Source organism: Monodelphis domestica, chromosome 1 (genome assembly GCF_027887165.1).
Source record: "Monodelphis domestica isolate mMonDom1 chromosome 1, mMonDom1.pri, whole genome shotgun sequence".
Lineage (NCBI taxonomy): Eukaryota > Metazoa > Chordata > Mammalia > Didelphimorphia > Didelphidae > Monodelphis > Monodelphis domestica.
The window spans coordinates 258,009,978-258,030,863 of NC_077227.1; the positions used below are offsets into that span (position 1 = coordinate 258,009,978).

The 20,886-nt window shown below is 37.4% G+C and overlaps 1 protein-coding gene across 3 annotated transcripts in view; it reads right to left on the reverse strand.

Moving 5' to 3' along the window:
• Positions 1-20,886, reverse strand: part of DNAL1 (dynein axonemal light chain 1) — a 63,823-nt gene that overhangs the window by 16,351 nt on the left and 26,586 nt on the right. For 2 of the 3 annotated variants that reach the window (XM_007472857.3, XM_007472859.3), the window contains 3 exons: positions 16,021-16,059; positions 4,058-4,167; positions 117-172 (listed from right to left, as the gene is read on the reverse strand). In XM_007472857.3, the coding sequence (XP_007472919.1) occupies positions 117-172; positions 4,058-4,167; positions 16,021-16,059 (205 nt within the window). The remainder of the gene's footprint in view (positions 1-116; positions 173-4,057; positions 4,168-16,020; positions 16,060-20,886) is intronic. The other variant, XM_056810694.1, reaches the window with a different exon arrangement.

Genomic DNA, 20,886 nt, shown 5'->3' on the forward strand with positions numbered 1-20,886 from the left:
TTTTTCTTTTATATTATTTGTAGATATTTGTAGATAACCACCATCACATTGTCACCAAACTTTGGAAAACTTATTTCAAGCATCCAGAAAACTCAAATAACTGGTAGATTACTTACTTAAGCCATTCAGATTGGCAATTTTTTCAATGCAGTTTGTAGACAGCGAAAGCTTCCTTAAGATAAAATAAAAACTTAAATTAATTGGAAGAACAAAAATGTCACAACAAAAATTCCTTAACATTCCTTAACATGAACCAGAATGCCATGTTTCTTTATCTCCTTGACTATATCTTAAATTATAGTCTCACATCCAAATCCCTTCATCCTTTCACAATGAGAATGACAACAGTGGCTCACTTTTATATTATTACTGTTCAGTCATTCAGGTGTGTCTGACTCTACATGATTCCATGGCATTGGCTTGGCAAAGATACTGAAATAGTTTGCCATTATTTTCTTTGGTATGTCCCCATTTAACAGATGAGGAATTGAAGCAAAGGGGGTTAAGTGACTTGTCCAGAATCACACAGTAATAAGTGTCTGAAGCCAGATTTGAACTTTCATCTTTCTGACTCTAGCCCAATACTTTATCCACTGTACTACTGAGCTGCTCTCAAATTTTATAGAACTACTTTAAGGATAATTCTTGACTTTTTTGTTGCCTTAAAATAAATTTTAAATGTTTTTTAAACAAGTATATAAATTCTTGGTAATTTCATATGTTTTTTAGTTACCTAAAGAACTCCTAGTCAACTGGAGAAGTAGATAGCTCAAATGAACATGGCTGGTAACTAATTCTCTTAAGGCCTTGGAAGGGACAGTTTACTCAAAGTATCTGTCAGCACACAAATGAAACCCTACTTCTGACAAATTTCCAGGACTCCTATCCTGGGCTAAAAGGCCTCAGGGATTTTGCCTTGAAGATGGTTCCTCTAAAGGGAGATGCACCATTAGGGAAGAGAACATTTGAGCACCATCATTAATAGCATGTAAGAGGACTTTCACAGTACAGTGTTCTCAAAACACATCATAAATAACAACAGTAAACATTAAATATGTTTTATGGTTACAAAGTCAAAACACTCCATTTACTATTTTGTTAAGCAGATAGGCCCTGGTTTCTCCATCTGTAAAGCTGAGGGGTTCTACTAGATGGTTTCTAGTTGAAAGGCAACAGAGTGTGGTGGAAAGGGTCTTGAACTGGAAGTCAGGAGTTTGGGGTTCTATTCTAATTTCAACTCCTGCACTTATTTCCCTCAGTACTTGAGGCCTCTTTACCCTAGACCATCACTCCACTCCTGTAGCCCTCTCCCCCTAGACCACCCCTCCACTGTGCTAACCACCTTTTCCATGGCTGGGAGGAGGGAAAGGCAGTCAGCTTTTATTACTTCATGGATTCTGCTAATGACTTTGTAGACTTTGACACCATTCCTCCCCTGAGGATACCTCTTCCCCAACCCCCTCTTTTGTGTATTATCTTGCCCATTAGTGTGCAAGCAAGCTCTCCAAGGAAGGAATGCCTTCCTTTCTGCTTGTGTCTATAGTCTCAGCTCTGGACATTGTAGTAGGCCCCATAGTAAGCTCTTCATGAATGTCAGCTACCCTGCAGCCCTACCCATGTGACTCCATTCAGGGCATTCCACCTCTCTGCCAAGTATCCTCAAATGGCAACCCTTGCATGCCCTTGTCTCTCTGGGCTGCAAGGAAAGTTTGGTAAAACTCAAAGCACTTGAATGTGGAACTCAGACCTCATGGCTCTCAGGCCAGTATTCTCACCACCATTATGAGTAAAATTCTCTGGCAACTATATCTTAATTTATAATTATTTATTAAATAATAAAAAGTGGGCCAGAGAAAGAGAAGGCACCAGCCACATATGGCTGCCACCTTCCAACTTCTGCCTTCTCCCACCCCAGAGTCAGCCTTGACCTCACACTTACTCACTCCAAATTCCCAGGAAAAAGTCCCCACTTCCTCCTCCCAGTACTTTTTGTGACATCCCTTTCCCAAGTCTCTCTGGAGCACTCTGACCTCACTCTGGACCAGAGGCAGTTCTTCAGGAGACCTTTAGAATGGCCACACAGTGACCATGCCCACTTTTCTCTGCTATGCTATCTTAAGAGGCTTGTTTACAGATAAACAAAGGGCCCGTCTCCATCTTATTCAGAGAGGTGGTGGGAGGAGAAGACTGTTGTAGCTTCAATCTTAAAATTAAATTTTTTCTTCCCTTTAAAATCCAAAAGTTGTCTTTGGATACCAAAAAAGAGGCACAGGTTAATGTTAAATTTCCATACCACACTATAGCTGCCTCAGTGAAGAACATTCATGTTTCATAGGAGCAGAGAACTGGAATAGAAGGGATGGCTTAAAGGTCATAAGTCATCTTCCCTCATTTTACAGATGAGGAAACTAAGGCCTAGAAATGTTAAGAATCTTGCTCTGGGTCACACAGTTAGCAAGTGTCTTGGGTGGAATTCAAACTGATATCTTTTTGACTCTAAGTCTAGCACTAGATGTGCCACCTCCACCTTGTCACATGCTTGCTTTCTGCTAACGGGCCTGATGCAGATGTCCCCAAAATACCAGTGATATTTTAAGAAATTAAAGCTTAACACTGCAATATGACTTCTGGGACACACTGCATGTAAGATGGCACCAATGCATTAAATGAGTCCAAACAGGTTCCTTTAGTTCCTCATAAATCAGTTCTTTCTCATTTCTTAGAATGTTCAATAGAAATGTTATCTTTTCCTGGTGCATAATTTAATTAAAAAAAAAAAACACCCTCTCTTTGCAGATGATAAAAATGCTTAAAGAACTTCAGAAATGAAAGCTATAGTTACTGTAGTTATAGATCATTAACCCCACTTTACAAATGAGCAATCTGAGCTCACTTGCCCAAAGTCACACAACCAATATGTAGGCCAGAACTATAACTCGGGTCTTTGACTATTAAGTCCAATGTTCCTTGCCCTACACCATGCTATCTAGCTGATTAAAAGTATTTAGGAAAGAAAACAGAATTTAGAGCTGGATGGAACCTTAGAGTTGCTCTAGCTCAATGACCTCATGTCACTGACATGCCATGTCAAAGCTCTTGAGAATAACTGAACGTGAATGGGAATCAGAATTGGGCAGGACAACATGGTATAGTGACTAAAAAGCCATCCTTGGAGCCCAGGAGCCAAGGGTTCCAGTCCCTTTGATGCTTACTGGCTGTGTGCTCTAGATACCTCTCCAATATTACAAGTTCCAGAACAGACACTGATCTGCATTGGTAGAAGGACTTAACCTCAATGGGAAGTCCCTTTAGCAATGAAATCATTAGTCTAGTCCTTTCCCCCAAAGTGGTGAGAAATGATTCTTTGCATTTAATTTTCTATAGTCTTCCCTCTACCCCAAAGCAATTGTCATTTCATTAATCTTATCCAAAATGCTTTGGATATGATATGATATGATAGTCAGGAAGAAATACCACAGAATAAGATACCATATAATGTTGATCTCCAATTTCTATAGGATAGTCATTATAAATTAAAATATTGGGTAAGTATGTGTCATATTTACAATACAAAGTAAGAATTAGCATGTTGATAAAATTGGTAGATAGAGTTTTAATTCATTCTAATTTATTTTAATGTAGAACCAAAGAACAGCTATGAGATGAAGCTTTGAGCAGGTTAGGTGTAGTATAGATTTCGGCTCATAACTCTGCCTAGGACAGAGGTGATACACAGATTTTGTAGTAAGGAAGCAAAAAATATAGAAAAGGAAAATGAATTCTAGAAGAATTCTATATTTTTTTTAAACCTTTACCTTTTGTCTTAGAATCAATGCTGTGTATTGGTTCTAAGGCAGAAGAGAAGTAATGGCTAGGCAACAGGGGTTAAGTTAAGTGACTTGCCCAGGGTCACACAGCTAGGAAGTGTCGGAGGTCAAATTTGAACCTAGGACCTCTCATCTCTAGGCCTGGCTCTCAATCCACAGAGCCTAGTTGTCCCCTAGAAAAATTCTAAAACTAGCAGGATGAAATAATCAATTTTCTTTATAGAACTTACTCGCAATTAGCAAGCATGGACAAGGATGCATCCATCTTCTCTACTGGGGGAATCTGGGCATAAAGTTTTACTTCTTTGGCTTCTGATGGCTTCTGACCTGATTTTTCTTCCTGTGATGAAAAAAAAAATGTAGGAAGAAGAATATTGTTCTGGTTGGAATGTTTAACCAAAATAGGATAATAACTTCTAAGAATCCCTCCATCTTTACTCAAAAGAATTAAGAAAGCCTAATACCAATAATTATGCTCTCCTAATGTAATGTTTTCATTAAATAACTACTGACCTTATGTATTGCTGTGACATGACTGAATCAGATAATCATCGGTATACCAATACCAAATGGAGAAGGAAGAATAAAGGAAGACGTTTCATGTCTGTGATAGTCAATGCTTCTAAATTCCATCTATTTTAAAACACTTTCCTAGGAGGTTGTTCTGGTCCTTCAACAAGCTTCCCTTACATTCAGGATTCCAAACTTCTAAGATCAGCTGTTTTCTTTGGCATCTCTTCTTCCTTTTTCTACCCTCAGTTCAATCTAAAGTAGGAATCAAAAAAATAAAAGCTGTAGGAGCCTCATCTCCACCACTGAGCTGGAGCAGAAGCTTGAGAAGCAATGTGGGACACAATGGATTTGGAGCCAGAAATGATAGGTTAAAATCCCACCTGTTGTCACTGATTATGTGACTTTGGGCAAGCCCTTCAAACTTCTCTGTTGCTCACTTTGGGGTAGCAGGGGATTGAAGGCTTCCTTCAACTCTGCATTTACTATCCTGTTTTCTTATGAAAGACTGCCCAGGCATACTAATGGTCTATTTTTAATATTTAATACACATTCTTTTGTTTTACCCTTAAGACCTCTGAATTAAATTATGGGCCGAGTCTGAAAATCAGAGATTAAATGACTTGTCCAAATAGTAAAGTTGGGATTTAAATTTAGATCTTTCTTCCTTCTCATTAGGTTTCCTAACCAGTCGAAGGGCAATATGTGGCAAGCCCAGTTTGGGGAAGAAGGGGATTGGGGAAGGGAAGAAACTTTCTCTCTAGGTTTCTTTAACAGATAAATCCTAGGGGCTTCTATAAGAAACCACTCCCATAACCTGGCAGGTCAGGCAGCTGAGGCCTTTCCAGTACTAGTTATGCTTTTACTCATACTTATTTCACTGATCATGGTGGTAGTCAGAATTCTTTTACTCTTCCACTTCTAGACTCTCTTTTTACCACCATCACTCAGTAACTTATTCCCCATTGGCATTCATTTATTGCTGTTTTATCAATCATTCTGGTTTCTGGTCAATGTTATTCACCAAAACCCAGAACATTATCCTTCTTTTCTCAATGAGTTCAGTTCTTGGCCCATAGTCTTTTTTTCCACCCCAAATCCTTCTTATTCTAGGAGACTTCAAAATACATGTTGATATTTATTCAAACACCCTAACTTCCTAGTTCCCCTATTTTATCCATTTTCATGACATTCTTCTCCATTCCACACAGGGATGATTGATGACACCCTTGATCTTGCCATTGCCCACTAGCATTTTGCTCCCAGCTTGCTGACCTAAGCTTGCATGATTTCCTTGGTGGTGATCCTTTCACAATGTGCACAGGCACGGCTATCTTTTTGTCTAGTCCTAGTGGACAAAGGAACTCACTGTTGTTTTTTTGGATGTCTTCACCATTACTAGATCTACTGCTTTTTTTATTTCTTTGATGGAGTTTACATGTAAGGCCTGGGCTCCTCCACAACTTTAAAAAATAAAACTCTTGTCTTCTGTCTTAGAATCAACACTAAGTATCTAAGTATACTAAGTCAGAAGAGCAGTGAGAGTAGGCAGCTGGGATTAAATGACTTGCCCAAAGTAACACAACTAGGAAGTATCTAAGGCCAGATTTGAACCCATTGAACCTCCTGACTCCAGACCTGATTCTTTATCCATTGAGCCACCTCGCTGCCTCTCTTCTTTTGACATTTTAGAAAAACAAAACAAAACTTCCTCTACCTTCTAAAAGACTAAATCATCAAAACACATCAAGAATTTATCTGGCTCTGTGTTTTCATAGAAACATCTCCAGCAGATGTCTAGAGAGTTGAAGCCTCCTATCACAAGTATATCTTGTCTCTGAGCTAGTTTTTGTGATCTGAACCAGGGGAGTCAGTATGGTAAAGTGAAGATGGATGACCTAAGCCAGGAAATCCTGGGCTCAAGTCTCTCTACCAACACATGAGGGACTATTTGATTCTGTGAATGCCACTTAATTCTTAGTCATCCAAGCACCTCTCTAACGTTGCATAAGAGTAGATGATTTTCTTTGGCAGGATTTTCCTCACTAAGAATTCCCTACATTAATGAAATAATCCTTAGTCTGAAGCAAAAGAAAAATTTAATGAAGAACGTTTAGTATCCATCTCTCTGGTAGTTTTGTAAAGTACTCTCATAATGGTATTATTTATATTTCTTTATGGTATTATTTATATTTCTTCTCCTCATTCAAATGTCCACCATCATTCTTTTCACCTCAAGTTCATGGACTTCAACAAAGTCCATGAGTCTATTTTTTTTTAACTGGACCTGTGGAGAATTTATATTGAATTGTAATAATTTTTATAGGAAACCTTTCTTAAACCTCGGGTTAGGGTTAACCTCGAGTTTTGAAAGTCAACCAACTTCTCAAGCTAAAATAATTTATTCCCAGGCCTCAAAGCATCTTACTGCTGGCTTTTCTTGGAGACTGGGTGGGAGACCTGCACCCTATTTATCTGTAAACAAGAATTCCCTTAGGTAAGAAAAGTCAGCAAGCTCTAGCCATCATGTTGGACTACAGTGACCCAGCCACAAGGGAAGAAAGGGTGTGTTTTAAGAATAAAGACCTGTGATCTTTCTGTGATGAATTAATGAGGGAGGAGTTGGTGTCTCCAAGACTACCTCTTCAGTGGCTATTTACCAATCAGAGATGTCTTGAGATGTCCAGAGGAGGAACTGAGTGATGAGGTCACAAGGGATATCAATTGGCTTGCTTGAAAGGAGCTCTCTTTTTTGCCCTTCTCTTTTGCCCCACTTACTCTTGGGCCTCATTTGAGCTCTTGGGTACCCATTTGGATTTTGTGGAGAGTCAGTCAGCCAGTTTATGTTGTCTTGAGTGATCAATTAGTAAATTAACTTAAAATTAAGAAATACTGCCTCTTGAGAATTTCAACCATTACATACCAATAATTTTCTTGGTGGAGAAAGGAATTTTCTCTAAAAATGCTGACAGATATTCTCTGCAAATTACAGTGTTAAGACAGTTCCCCTGAGGTCATACAGTGAGTATATGCCAATTCTGTATTTTCTTTTAAATATCTTACTACTTCCCCATTTACTGAATCTGCTTTCTTTTCTTTTTGGAGGGAAGGGGAAGAATGTATCTTTGTTTCCATTGCTGAATCTTCCTACCATTTACTTCTTTGTATTAAAATCTCAAGGTCACTATGCTTAATATTCATTTTCTGCATTTTGGTGTATATGCAAAGTTCAGAGTGCTCTCACTACTCTTTAGTTTCAGTTATTATTATTTTTTAATTATTGAATGTATCCTTTCTTGCTTTCTATGTCAAGCTGCTGAGGTGACTAGTTTAGCAACTATAGCTGAGTATTTTTTGCTTTCTTTCCTCTATTTTCAGCTTAAAATCCTCACATTCAGACCATTAAGTCCCATGACAAATATATTTTTTCTAATCTTTATCAGACAGACCATGTCCCTGATCAAGATTCTATACTCTAGAATAATGTTGGCGAAGGCATGGCATGTGTGCCCTGGTGGCATGGAGGAAGCTGCTCCGGTTTCCCTCTCCATAGTGCCTGGGGACATTTTTTGCATGCCCCATCTCTCTACCCAGCAGTTAAATGTGAGGGCATCCTCCCTCTGCTCTCTAGGGTAATGCAGGGGGCTCATAGGCAGTTTGAGGGTGCAGTTTGAGCATGTGATCTCTAAAAGGTTCACCAATACTGCTCTAGAAGCTCCCAAGGAGGGGGCAGCTGGGTAGCTCAGTGGATTGAGAGCCAGGCCTAGAGATGGGAGGTCCTAGATTCAAATCTGGCCTCAGACACTTCCCAGTTGTGTGACCCTGGGCAAGTCACTTGACCCCCATTGCCTAGCCCTTACCACTCTTCTGCCTTGGAGCCAATACACAGTATTGACTCCAAGACGGAAGGTACGGGTTTAAAAAAAAAAAGAAGAAGAAGAAGAAGCTCCCTAGGACTCTCTCCTCTCATACTTTCCATTCTCCTCTGAATAGTTGTATACTTGATTCTTTTTTACTTTTTATAGATCTTCCTAGGGAAGAGATACATGAAGGCAGAGGGCAGCAATGACAACTAATACTACTATCCTGCCCTCAGGAACATATATACAAAACTACTTGTTGGTGCTACTCTCATAGACACTTCCCTGGTATTAGTCTATGAATAAAAAGTTGATTTTCTTGCACAGTATCAATTCACTATGCAGTCACTGATTCTTTTATGTTAAGCCATGATTCAGAAAATCAAATTCCATTCTCTGATAGCACCTTCTTAGATAGTTTCTTCCAATAATGTCCTTTGCCTTTAGATTTCAATTCCTAATTAGGAGGAATGATGAAGGCACTATAGGCCTCTATGGCCTTCTATTTCATCTCTAGCACTGCAGTATTCCTATAGATTCTTTCCAGATCTCTTCTGGAAAGGGGGAAAAAAATCTCCACTTTCTGGGGAGCAATAGTAGGTTTCCTTGAACTTTCTTGCAGTTTGGGATCCTATGGAGCACAATTCCTCAGAGATCTTACCTCTATGGGTCAGATCAGTGTTGGAGAATCTTTTAGAGGGGCAGGTGATGTCCTTAGGCATGCATGGAGAGGGGGATGGGAGCAGCCTAGCCCTGTATCCCTCTGGCTTTCTAGTAATAAACTCCTGGAAACTTTGCTGGGGCAATGGTTGGCGTGCCCATAGAGAGGGCTCTGAGTGTCCCCTCTGACATGCATGCCCTATATTCGCCATCATGGGTTTAGATCATCATAACTATCATATAGCTTAGCTTCAATTACTCTGAGTTATTTATAACATAATGACAATTTATATTTAGTTTTTGCTTTATTTTTAAATTGTTTTATTCTGAGCATAAAAGGTCCATTTCTCTATATAAAGCAGAACACAAAGAGATGATTGTATATGAAGCCAAGTATATGCTACTTATCTAGACTTTCTTCAGAACTTTCTGTTCTCTGTGAACTTTAAAAACTATTTCAATGGCCTTTTTTTTTCTCTATTTTTTCTTGGCATCACCATCACAAACTTCCTCATCCCTTTAGCCCTTACCCTATTAAAAGTAGGACCAAAAAACTCATTTAAAAAATAAGCATAATCAAGGAAAATAAATCCAAATTGTGGACAAAATATATCTCTCTCTCTTCACACCTTGAGTCAATCAGCTCTCTGTCAAGAAGGATGAAACATGCTTTAAAAGTTCTATGGAAATATAGATGGGTATTGTATTGATCAGAGTTTCAAGTCTTTTAAAGTTGCTTTCTTCAAAATATTGTAGTGATTGTATATAAATCATTCTCCTTGTTCTGCTCACTTTACTCTGCATTCATTCATACTTTGCATGATGCTCTAAAATTGTCTCTTTTGCCATTCCTTATGGTGCAATATTTCATTACGTCATATATCATAATTTGTTCAGCCACTCCCTTGGCACTTCCTCAGTTTCTGAATCTTTTCCTCCCCATCCCCCTTTTTTTTCTCCCTTAATTCCCCTTTCAAATCAAAGAGCTCATTTTGCTTTTGACTATTTCCTTCCAGGCATCTTCTCTTTTACCACTCTCTCCATCCTTACAATTTCCCTATTAAACTTAGTATATTTCTAAACTTATCTTTGTCTAGAAGTGTGTGAACATTTAGTCCTCCTCTGCCTAGTTCTAATAAAAGTGAGATTCATTTTCTATTTGCTATTCCTACTCACCCTCCTTCCAAGTTTGTATAATCTTCTTCTCACATACCTCAATTATAAGAAATAGCAAGTTGCACCTGATCGGGGCAATCAGCAGGCAGTGAGGAATATTAATAGGAACAAGACCTTCATACTCTAAAATCTTGTATTTCTCATCAGTTAGCACTGGTTAAACATCAACTGAAAAACCTGTAGTTAGTTTCAGCATTAGTCAAGCATGAATTGCAGATTGATCAGTTACTCTTTTTTTGTACTGGATCTATAATATTCTATACTGGGCATCAACTTTGTGCACAATATTTTTCTATGTTTACTTTGGTTCAGAACTAGAAGACATAATTAATTACCTATGGTGGTCCTCCAATGTACTTCATGACCCCCACCATATCCTCATTCCAGAAAAGTAGCAAGACCTCTCCTGATTTGACAAATGATAAGGTGGACGATGGGGGAACTGTGCACTGGGGACTCTGGCATTCCAGAAGAATTCTCCTTATTCCCTATGACATACATGTCAAATCCTAAAACCCACCTCCACCTGAATTTGGCCATGCCCATTTTTCAGGGTTTTCAGGAGAGGTGAAATTTCTCTGGAATGGGAGATGACTAGCTCCCAGACCTTAATAAACATGCTGACCTTGATGCACATCTCAGATTTGCATTCCACATTAGGATCCACACTCTATATCTGAGATTCCTACTCCATAGAAGGGATTATGACTCCACACCTGGGGCTACTATTCCATTACCTATTGGGCTATTCCATTACCCTGAGAGCTGCTACTCCATCAACCCAGGGCTGCTACTTGACACCTAGAGAGCTGCTATTCTATCAGTTCCAGAGAGTCTACTCTATTAGCCTCTGGGCTAATCCATCAATCCTAGAGCTACCTGGATCAGCTCCCAGACTATTCCACCAGCTATTAGGCCAGTATACCACAATAAACCTCTTCTTCAAATAAATTATGTTCTTACTTTTGGATTGAACAGAGTTTGAGTCTCCCACTTTGGGAGCAAGACCCTGCTACAAACTTGGGTGTGTTTCTCCCACAATGCATCCACTTCTTAAGTCCTTTTAAACTAGTATATTCCTTTTGCTCTTGCTTGTTTTTCACTTCTTAAAACCAACAGAAAAGAAACAACCAACCCCCAGGTTTTCTATTTTCCTTATTTAATTCTCTCAGTATTGAAGATATTAAGGTTCTGAATGAGGTATTTATTGCTTCTTTCCCTATTATTGTCATATAACTCCTTCCAATAATTCGAAAATTAATTTACCCTTTTAGGTTTCTCTTGGGTCTTGTGTTTGCATTTTAAACATCCTATTCAGCTCTGGACTTTTTATCAAGAATTCTTGAGAGTTTCATATTCCATTATATTTCCTTTTAGGATTACCCTTTATTTTTACAAGGTAATTCTTGCCTATAAAACCTATAATCTTTGCCTTTTGGAATATGTTTTTTCAAGATCTTTTCTCAGTAAAGAAAGAAGCTGCTGGGTCTTGTGCGATTCTGGATGTGGTTGCTTGGTACTTGAATTCTTTCTTTTTTGACTACTGGTAGCAATTCTTTCTTTGACATAAAAGCAATAGATTTTTGGAAATGATGTTCCTAGGATTTTTTCTTTTGGAATTTTCCTCAAGAGGTAATTAGTAGTTTCAAATTTTTATTTTATCCTCAGGTTCTAATATATATGGACAGTTTTCATTTAGGATCTGTTGAAATATAGTATGTTCTGATAAAGAACATCACACAGGAGAAAATGGACAATTTTGATTATATAAAAGGTTTTATACACATAAATCTAATGTAACAAAAATTAGAAGGTTATAATAAGTAACTGGGGGGAAAGCTTTCTACCAACTTTCTCTGATAAATGCCTAATATCCAGGCTATAAAAGGAATAGACTTATATTTAAAATAATTAAAGCCTTTCCTCAGTATATAAATGGTCAGATTATATGAACAGTCATTTTTGAAGGAATAAATCTAAGCTCTCAACTATAATATGAAAATGTTCTAAATCAAAATAATTAGAGAAATGCAAATCAAAGCAACTTTAAACTGGCAAAGTTGACAAGAGAGGAAAATAAAGAATGTCAGATGGGTTGTGAGAAAACAGGTACAATATTAATGCACTATTGGTGGAGCTCTTATTCTAGGAAGCAATTTGGAACTATATACCAATGAGTTACCAAAATGTGCAAACCTTTTGATCCAGTTATATCACTACTAGTTGTATACCTTAAAGAACTTTCAGGAACAAAAATATTTATTGCTTCACTTTTCATGGTAATCAAAAATTGGAAACTAAAGGAATACCCTCCTATTGAAGAATGGCTAAACAAATCATGGTGTTATAAATATAATAAAATATTGTGCTATTAGAAATTATGAAATAGAAAATATAAGAGGAAATTGAGATCTTTATGAACTTGGGTAAACATAAGTGGGAGATAAATTTTTATGATGAAAAAGCACATTATAAAGAAAAATAACTTTGAAAGACTTTTAGAACTTGATAAACAAAATGACACACTACTACAGAAGGATGATGATGAAGTATGGCACTCACCTGACAGGTGATAAATTTAAAATGCAGAAAGAAGGGGGGAAGCTGGATGGCTCAGTGGATTGAGAGCCAGGCCTAGAGATGGGAGGTCCTGGGTTCAAATCTGGCCTCAGACACATCTCAGCTGTATGACCCTGGGCAAGTCACTTGACCCCCATTGCCTAGCCCTTACCACTCTTCTGCCTTGGAGCCAATACACAGTATTGACTCCAAGATGGAAGGTAAGGGTTTTTAAAAAAATGCAGAAAGAAATATGCATTTTTAGAAATGGCCAATGTAGGAATTTGTTTTGCTGGATTATGCAGTTATGTATTGAAGGCTTTATTTTTTCTTCTCTATATGCTCAATTGTGGGAAATGTGTAATAGGAGGAACAGATTTTAAAAAACAAAAACAATGAGATACACCATAGTTATTTCAATATAATTTGTTGTTCTACAGTAGTATATCTGAATTAAAACTTAGGCAGTTGAACCACACAACTAAAAATGAATGATGAAAATAAACATACTGCATCATTTTGTGCCTCACCCAATAATGTTTTAAAGCAGTGCTTTAATGGTTCAGAGCTGTTATTGATATTACTGTTATTGGGAAGTTTATTGAAAAAAGTATGAAATATAAAGGATTTAAAATAAACACAATTTGCATATTTAAATCACTGTTGCTAAAAACATATATACTATGTAAAAAAATTTGTAAAAAAATTTAATGTAGAGTCCAGACTTTTTTTAATAATAGTTTTTTGAGAATCAAGTGATTATTAAATTCTCTCTCCTTGATCTGTATCCCAGGTAAGTTGCCTTTGATACCAAATATTTTATATTTTCTTCTATTTTTTTAATCTTTGGTTTTATTCAAATATCTCTTGCTGTCTCAAAGATTCACTGATTCCTATATGATCTATTATATAGTCTATAGAGATTTCATTTCTTGGGTAAGGTTTATCAATTCAATTTCTCTTCTGAGCTACTTATTCTCCTTTCAATTCTTTCCTCTAGAGCTTTTATTTCATTTTTATCTCTTCCTTCACTTCTTTTAGGTATTCACATAGTCCTTATGGAAAATCCACTTTTTCCTTTGAGTCTCTGTTTAAGTTTCTCTCTCTTTACAGACTGGGCTTTATCTTAATTGTTGTTCAGTCATTTTTTAGACATCTGACTATTGGGGTTTCTTCACAAAGATACTGAAATGGTTTGCCATTTCTTCTCCAGCTCATTTTATATTGAGGAAATTTAAGCAAATAGGGCTAAGTGACTTGCCCAGTCACATAACTAGTAAGTGTCTAAGGCCAAATGTGAACAAGGAAAATGAGTTTTTCTGACTCCAGGCTAGGCACATTATCCACTGCACCATCTAGGTGCCCTTGAGTTATCTTCCTAAAATGGGTCTCTGTGACAGGGCAATGCTCTGTCTTCTATTGTGCTTTTTAGAGGAGTGATTGGTGCTGATTCTGACCTGGCTTCCTACAGTGACTTTCACTTCCTGGGCTTAGATACACCATTCCTGATCTTCTTGAAGGCAATGTACTAGAGACAATGAAGCGGGTAGATCTGAGGTGTCCCAGTCTGAACACTGTTGGAAATGACCCACATTGGTCACTGCTACTCATGGTCACTTCCCAGATCCACATGGTAGTTTTTCTAATCACCATAGGGATTTCTCAGGAGAGCCCTCCTCTAGATACCGAGCCTTGCAGACAACAAATGTCTCTGGCTAACCTCTGGTATGCGCGAAAGCTACTTGACTAATTTAACAGCATAGACACTAGCTTTGCTGGTGGGTCCCTTTTCCTATAGGGAATTAAGGAATTGTGGCTGATGTTTGTGCAATTCTGAGTTGAAAGAAGTCACTTTCTAGATTCCTTGATTATTATTCAATCTGATATCATTTTAAAGTGTTGGGTTGTTTTGTTTTTTTTTCTGGAATACGGATGTGGGAGCTCTACTGTTCAGAAATTCATCTTGTCCAGAAGTCCAAATTAAGTCATAAAATTTGTATTCCTTCCTGTACCCAAACCTCAGAAGGTAGATACTGGAAATACTGTAACTAATAAACTGATATTATAACAAATCAGAGCCTTGCTATACAAAAACTTCCCTAAAAAGCAAACAGAACTGAATAAAAAGGCATTAAATCATAGTAAAACTAATGAAGAGCTGGAGAAAGAAAACAAGAATTCTACTATTTTGCTACTTTATCCAGTGTAGTCGGTCTTCCCCAGGACCTACAAATACTAAATACAAGGCTATCTATAAAAGCAGGAGATATATTAAGGATCTGTACAAGAAAGGTGGTCACAAGAGTAGAGAGGAGACAGAAATATGAATTGGTAAGAAGATAGAACTGATTAGGATTGGCAACTGACTGAATAAAGGGTGAAAAGTGAAATCAAGAGTGAAGAATGACCCCAAAATTGTGAACCTAGGTGACTGAAAGGAGGGTGGTAGTCTTATCAGAAACAGGGGAGTTAGGAAGAGGTATAGTTTATAGGATAAAGATAATGAGTTCTGTTTGGGATACATTGAGTTTGAGATGGATAGATATAGATATAGAAATGTATATGTCTAGTAGGCAGTTGATAATATGAGACAGGAAGTTGGGAGAAGATGATGATGAAGGTTGCATAAGCAGATCTGGAAGTTACCTATACAATGATAACAATGGAACCTATGGGACCTAATGAATTCACCAAGAGAGAGACTATAGTAAGAGATGATGGTCTAGGAAAAAGCCTTAGGGTATGCTCACTAGGGGTTGGAAAATGGGTGATGATCTAGAAAAGGACCCAAGAATTAAGCAATGTCACAAAAATACAAGAAGGAGAAAGTATACAGGAGAAGGTAGTCATTGTTGGGGTGAAAAGCAACAGAGAGGTCAAGAAGGATAAGAACTAAGAAAAAGGAAATGGATTTGGCAAACAGATCACTGACAGACTTGGTGGAAGTAATTTCAGATGAAAGGAAACCAAATATTAAGGACTGATATGTGAAGGGGTAAGGTGAGGTGAAAAAATAGTCAGTGGATATAGATAGTTTTTTCTAAAAGTTCATTGATAACTGAATGAAAGCTTTTGAATGAATGAAGATTATCAGATATAATTTAGTATGACCAAATAATTATATTCTTAAAGTAAATTACCTTAACTTACAGGATCCAAGTAGTAGTCAAAAGTGCCTTATCTAATATATTTTTTTTAATGAACCCTTACCTTCTGCCTTAGAATCAATACTAAGTATTGGTTCCAAAGCAGAAGAGTGGTAAAGGCTAGGCAACTGGGGTTGTGACTTGCCCAGGGTCACACAGCTAGGAAATATCTGAGACTAGATTTGAACCTAGATCCTCCCAAGTGTAGGCCTGGCACTCTATTACACTCTGCTATCTCACTGTCCCACCTAATATACTTTTTAAAAGAATTTATATACTTACCCATCTGGCTAGGGCTTCTTTAATTGTTGTTGCTTTTGCCTAAAAAAGAAAAAAGGTAAAATGCCTTTGTTGATATTTTCTTTGTCTTAGTTGATTCATGATACAGATTTTTAAAAATCAGCCTTTTAGAGACTTCCGGGTAATCATGGCGGCAATTTAGAAGTGAATCACTTCCTCTCCCCAGCACCCAACGATATAGACTACCTTAAAAGAACATAAAAACCATTCTCAGAAGAACGGAGGGACTCTACAGTAGGGTGCAGCACTGAAGGTACATGGGGGTTGAGCATTTCCACACTATAAGAAGGAGAAAATGCTCGCACCCAACTGTGAACTGAGCTACCCTCCCCCACCTCACCTACAGAACCAGAGTCAGGACCAGCATGCCCACCAGAGATAACAAGTGATCGAGGGACGTCCTTGGAGTGAGTGGGGGGCACACCAGGGTCCTTGGGAACTGACTAGGACTGACTAGGACTGCCAGGGATCTACCCCTGAGAGCAGTTACACAGGAGACCCCTGCACACTAGAGAGCACAGACTATGGGTGCTCTGGCAAACTGTGGAGGCTGCGGAGACTCCAGAGCTTGCCTGAGGCAAAAGTCCCACTCTGTAACGCCACAGAAAACCTGCCCATCTCACTCAGATTTCTGACTAAAAAGGAAAGGGAAAACCACCAAAGGGATGGCTCATTGTGCCCAAGACCAACCCTCCAAGAGAAACAGGAAGAAAGTGACTCTTGAAAACTTTTACGGAGGGAAAACCCAGGCTACAGAGGAAAAAGAGGATGAAATTCAAACAAAATCAAAACTTCCCCCCCCCCAAATGGAAATTGTCCAAAAGCTCTGGAAGAACTCAAATTGGAGCTTATCCAAAAGATGGAAACCTTCTGGCAAGAAAAATGGGGAAAAATTTCAGAGAGAGGTCAACAGTCTGATAGACAAGAACTCCCAATTGGAGAAACAGCTGGAAGCCTCAAAAAGCAGGGCAGACCAAACTGAAAAGCAAAACCAGTCTTTAAAGACCAGAATTAGGCAACTAGAAGAGAATGATCTTGCAAAACAACAAGAATTAATAAAGCAAAGTCAAAAGATGGACAAATTAGAAGAAAACATGAAATATCTCACCGACAAGGAGACAGACCAGGAAAACAGAGGAAGAAGAGACAATTTGAGAACCATTGGTCTACCTGAAAAACCAGAGATAGACAGAAATCTTGACACCATACTACAAGAAATCATCGAAGAAAACTGCCCTGAAGCCCTTGAACAAGGGAGCAAAATAGAAATTGAAAGGGTTCATAGAACACCCTCTATACTAAATCCCAAAAAGACAACTCCCAGGAATGTAATTGCCAAATTCAAGAGCTTCCAAGCTAAGGAGAAAGTCTTACAAGAAGTCAAAAAGAGATAATTCAAATACCAAGGAGCACCAATCAGGAATACACAAGACCTGGCAGCTTCCACACTGTAGAACCGCAAGGCCTGGAACACGATATTCAGAAAGGCAAGAGAACTGGGTCTTCAACCAAGAATCACCTATCCATCAAAACTGACTACTTACTTCCAGGGGAAAGTATGGGCATTCAACAAAATAGAAGATTTCCAAGTATTTGTAAAGAAAAGACCAGAACTCAGTGGAAAGTTTCAGAAAGAGCAAGAGAAACATGAAAAGGTAAATATGAAAGAAAGGGAAAATGAGAAAAAAATTTTTTTCTTTTATTCAAACTCTCTTCTATAAGAACTACATTTAGATCAAATTATATATATATATATATATATATATATATATTAATATATGGAGAAAATGTTATGTGTAACTCAAAAATTGTATGTATTATTAGAGTAACTAGAAGAATCACTCATTAAGATGATATGGAGGGAAAAAAAGAAAGAAAAAGGGGGAGGCATCGATGATGATACCAAGATATACTTGAAGAAATAAAAATAAATTAAATAGAATAACCTTTGTCACACAAAGTTACACATGGGAAGGGGATGAGAAGAATTCTCTTATAAGAAGGAGAGGAAAAGAGTGCTAATTGGTACTACTTAAACCTTACTCTCAGTGAAATCAACTCTGAGAGGGAAGAGCATCTAGATCCATTGGGATCTTGAATTCTATCTTATCCAACAGGGTAAGGGAAAAGGGAAAATTAACGAGGGGTAGGGGGTACAAAAGGGAGGGAAAGAGGGGGGGAGGGAAATTAACAGACCCTAAAAAAAACAAGGGAACAAAAAGGGAGGGGAAAGAAAGGGAAGCATATCAAGGGAGGGGACTGGGGGACTGATTTAAAGTAAATCACTGGTAAAAGGGATATATCAAAAGAAGAAAGGTCAGAACTAGGAGAGGATATCAAAATACCAGGGAATTTACAAGTAACAATCATAACTTTGAACGTGAATGGGATGAACTCACCCATAAAGTATAGACGAATAGAAGAATGGATTAGAATCCAAAATCCTACCATATGTTGTCTCTAAGAAACACACATGAGGCAGGTAGATACTCACAAAGTCAGAATTAAAGGTTGAAGCAAGACCTATTGGGCCTCAACTCACAGAAAGAAGGCAGGAGTTGCAATCATGATATCTGACAAAGCCAAAGCAAAAATAGACCTGATTAAAAGGGATAGGGAAGGTAAATACATCCTGATAAAAGGGAGTACAGACAATGAGGAAATATCACTAATCAACATGTATGCACCAAATGGTATAGCACCCAAATTTCTAATGGAGAAACTAGGAGAATTGAAGGAGGAAATAGATAGTAAAACTATACTCATAAGAGACCTAAACCAACCACTATCAAATTTAGATAAATCAAATCAAAAGTTAAATAAGAAAGAGGTAAGAGATATGAATGAAATCTTAGAAAAATTAGAGTTATTAGATATGTGGAGAAAAATAAATAGGGACAAAAAGGAATACACCTTTTTTTTCAGCAGCACATGGCACATTTACAAAGATTGACCATATACTAGGTCATAAAAACATGGCATACAAATGTAGAAAAGCAGAAATAATAAATGCAACCTTTTCAGATCATAAGGCAATAAAAATAATGATCAGTAAGGGTCCATGGAGAGATAAATCAAAAATCAATTGAAATTAAATATGATTCTCCAAAATCGGTTAGAGAACAAATCATAGAAACAATTAATAATTTCATTGAAGAAAATGACAGGTGAGACATCCTTTCAAACCTTATGGGATGCAGCCAAAGCAGTACTCGGGAAAATTCATATCCTTGAGTGCATATATTAACAAATTAGGGAGGGCAGAGATCAATGAATTGGACATGCAAATCAAAAAACTTGAAAGCGAACAAATCAAAACCCCCCAGAAGAAAACCAAATTAGAGATCCTAAAAATTAAAGGAGAAATTAATAAAACCGAAAGTGATAGGACTAATAAATAAGACTAGAAACTGGTACTTTGAAAAAAAAAGACAAAGTACTGGTCAATCTAATTTAAAAAAGGAAAGAAGAAAAGCAAATTAACAGTATCATAGATGAAAAGGGGGACCTTACCGTCAATGAAGAGGAAATTAAGGCAATCATTAAAAACTACTTTGCCCTATTATATGGCAATAAATATGCCAATCTAGGCAATACGGACGAATGCTTACAAAAATACAAATTGTCTAGACTAACAGAAGAAGAAATAGAATTCTTAAATAATCCCATATCAGAAAAAGAAATCCAATAGGCCATCAAAGAACTGCCTAAGAAAAAATCCCCAGGGCTTGATGGATTCACAAGTGAATTCTACCAAACATTCAAAGAGCAGCTAATCCTAAAACTATACAAACTACTTGACATAATAAGCAAAGAAGGAGTTCTGCCAAATTCCTTTTATGACACAAATATGGTACTGATTCCAAAGCCAGGCAGGTCAAAAATAGAGAAAGAAAACTACAGACCAATCTCCCTAATGAACATAGATGCAAAAATCTTAAACAGGATACTAGCAAAAAGACTCCAGCAAGTGATCAAGAGGGTCATTCACTATGTTCAAGTAGGATTTATACTAGGGTTGCAAGGATGGTTCAATATTAGGAAAACCATTCACATAATTGACCATATCAACATGCAAACCAACAAAAATCACATGATTTTCTTAATAGACGCAGAAAAAGCTTTTGATAAAATACAACACCCATTCCTATTAAAAACACTAAAAACCATAGGAATAGAAGGGTCGTTCCTAAAAATAATAAACAGTATATATCTAAAACCATCAACAAACATCATCTGCAATGGGGATAAACTAGATGCATTCCCAATAAGATCAGGAGTGAAACAAGTACGCCCATTATCACCTCTATTATTTAACGTTGTACTAGAAACACTAGCAGTAGCAATTAGAGGAGAAAAAGTAATTAAAGGATTAAAATTGGCAATGAGGAGTCCAAGCTATCACTCTTTGCGGATGATATGATAGTCTACTTAAAAAATCCTAGAGAATCAACTAAAAAGCTAATAGAAATAATTAACAACTTTAGCAAAGTAGCAGGATACAAAATAAACCCACATAAGTCATCAGCATTTCTATATATTTCCAACACAGCACAGCACCAGGAATTAGAAAGAGAAATTTCATTCAAAATCACCTTAGACGATATAAAATACTTAGGAATCTATCTAAGGAGACAAACACAAGAACTATATGAACACAACTACAAAACACTTTCCACACAACTAAAACTAGACTTGAACAATTGAAAAAACATCAACTGCTCATGGGTAGGATGAGCTAACATAATAAAAATGACCATCCTACCCAAACTTATCTATTTATTTAGTGCCATACCCATCGAACTTCCAAAAAACTTTTTTACGGAATTAGAAAAAACCGTAACAAAG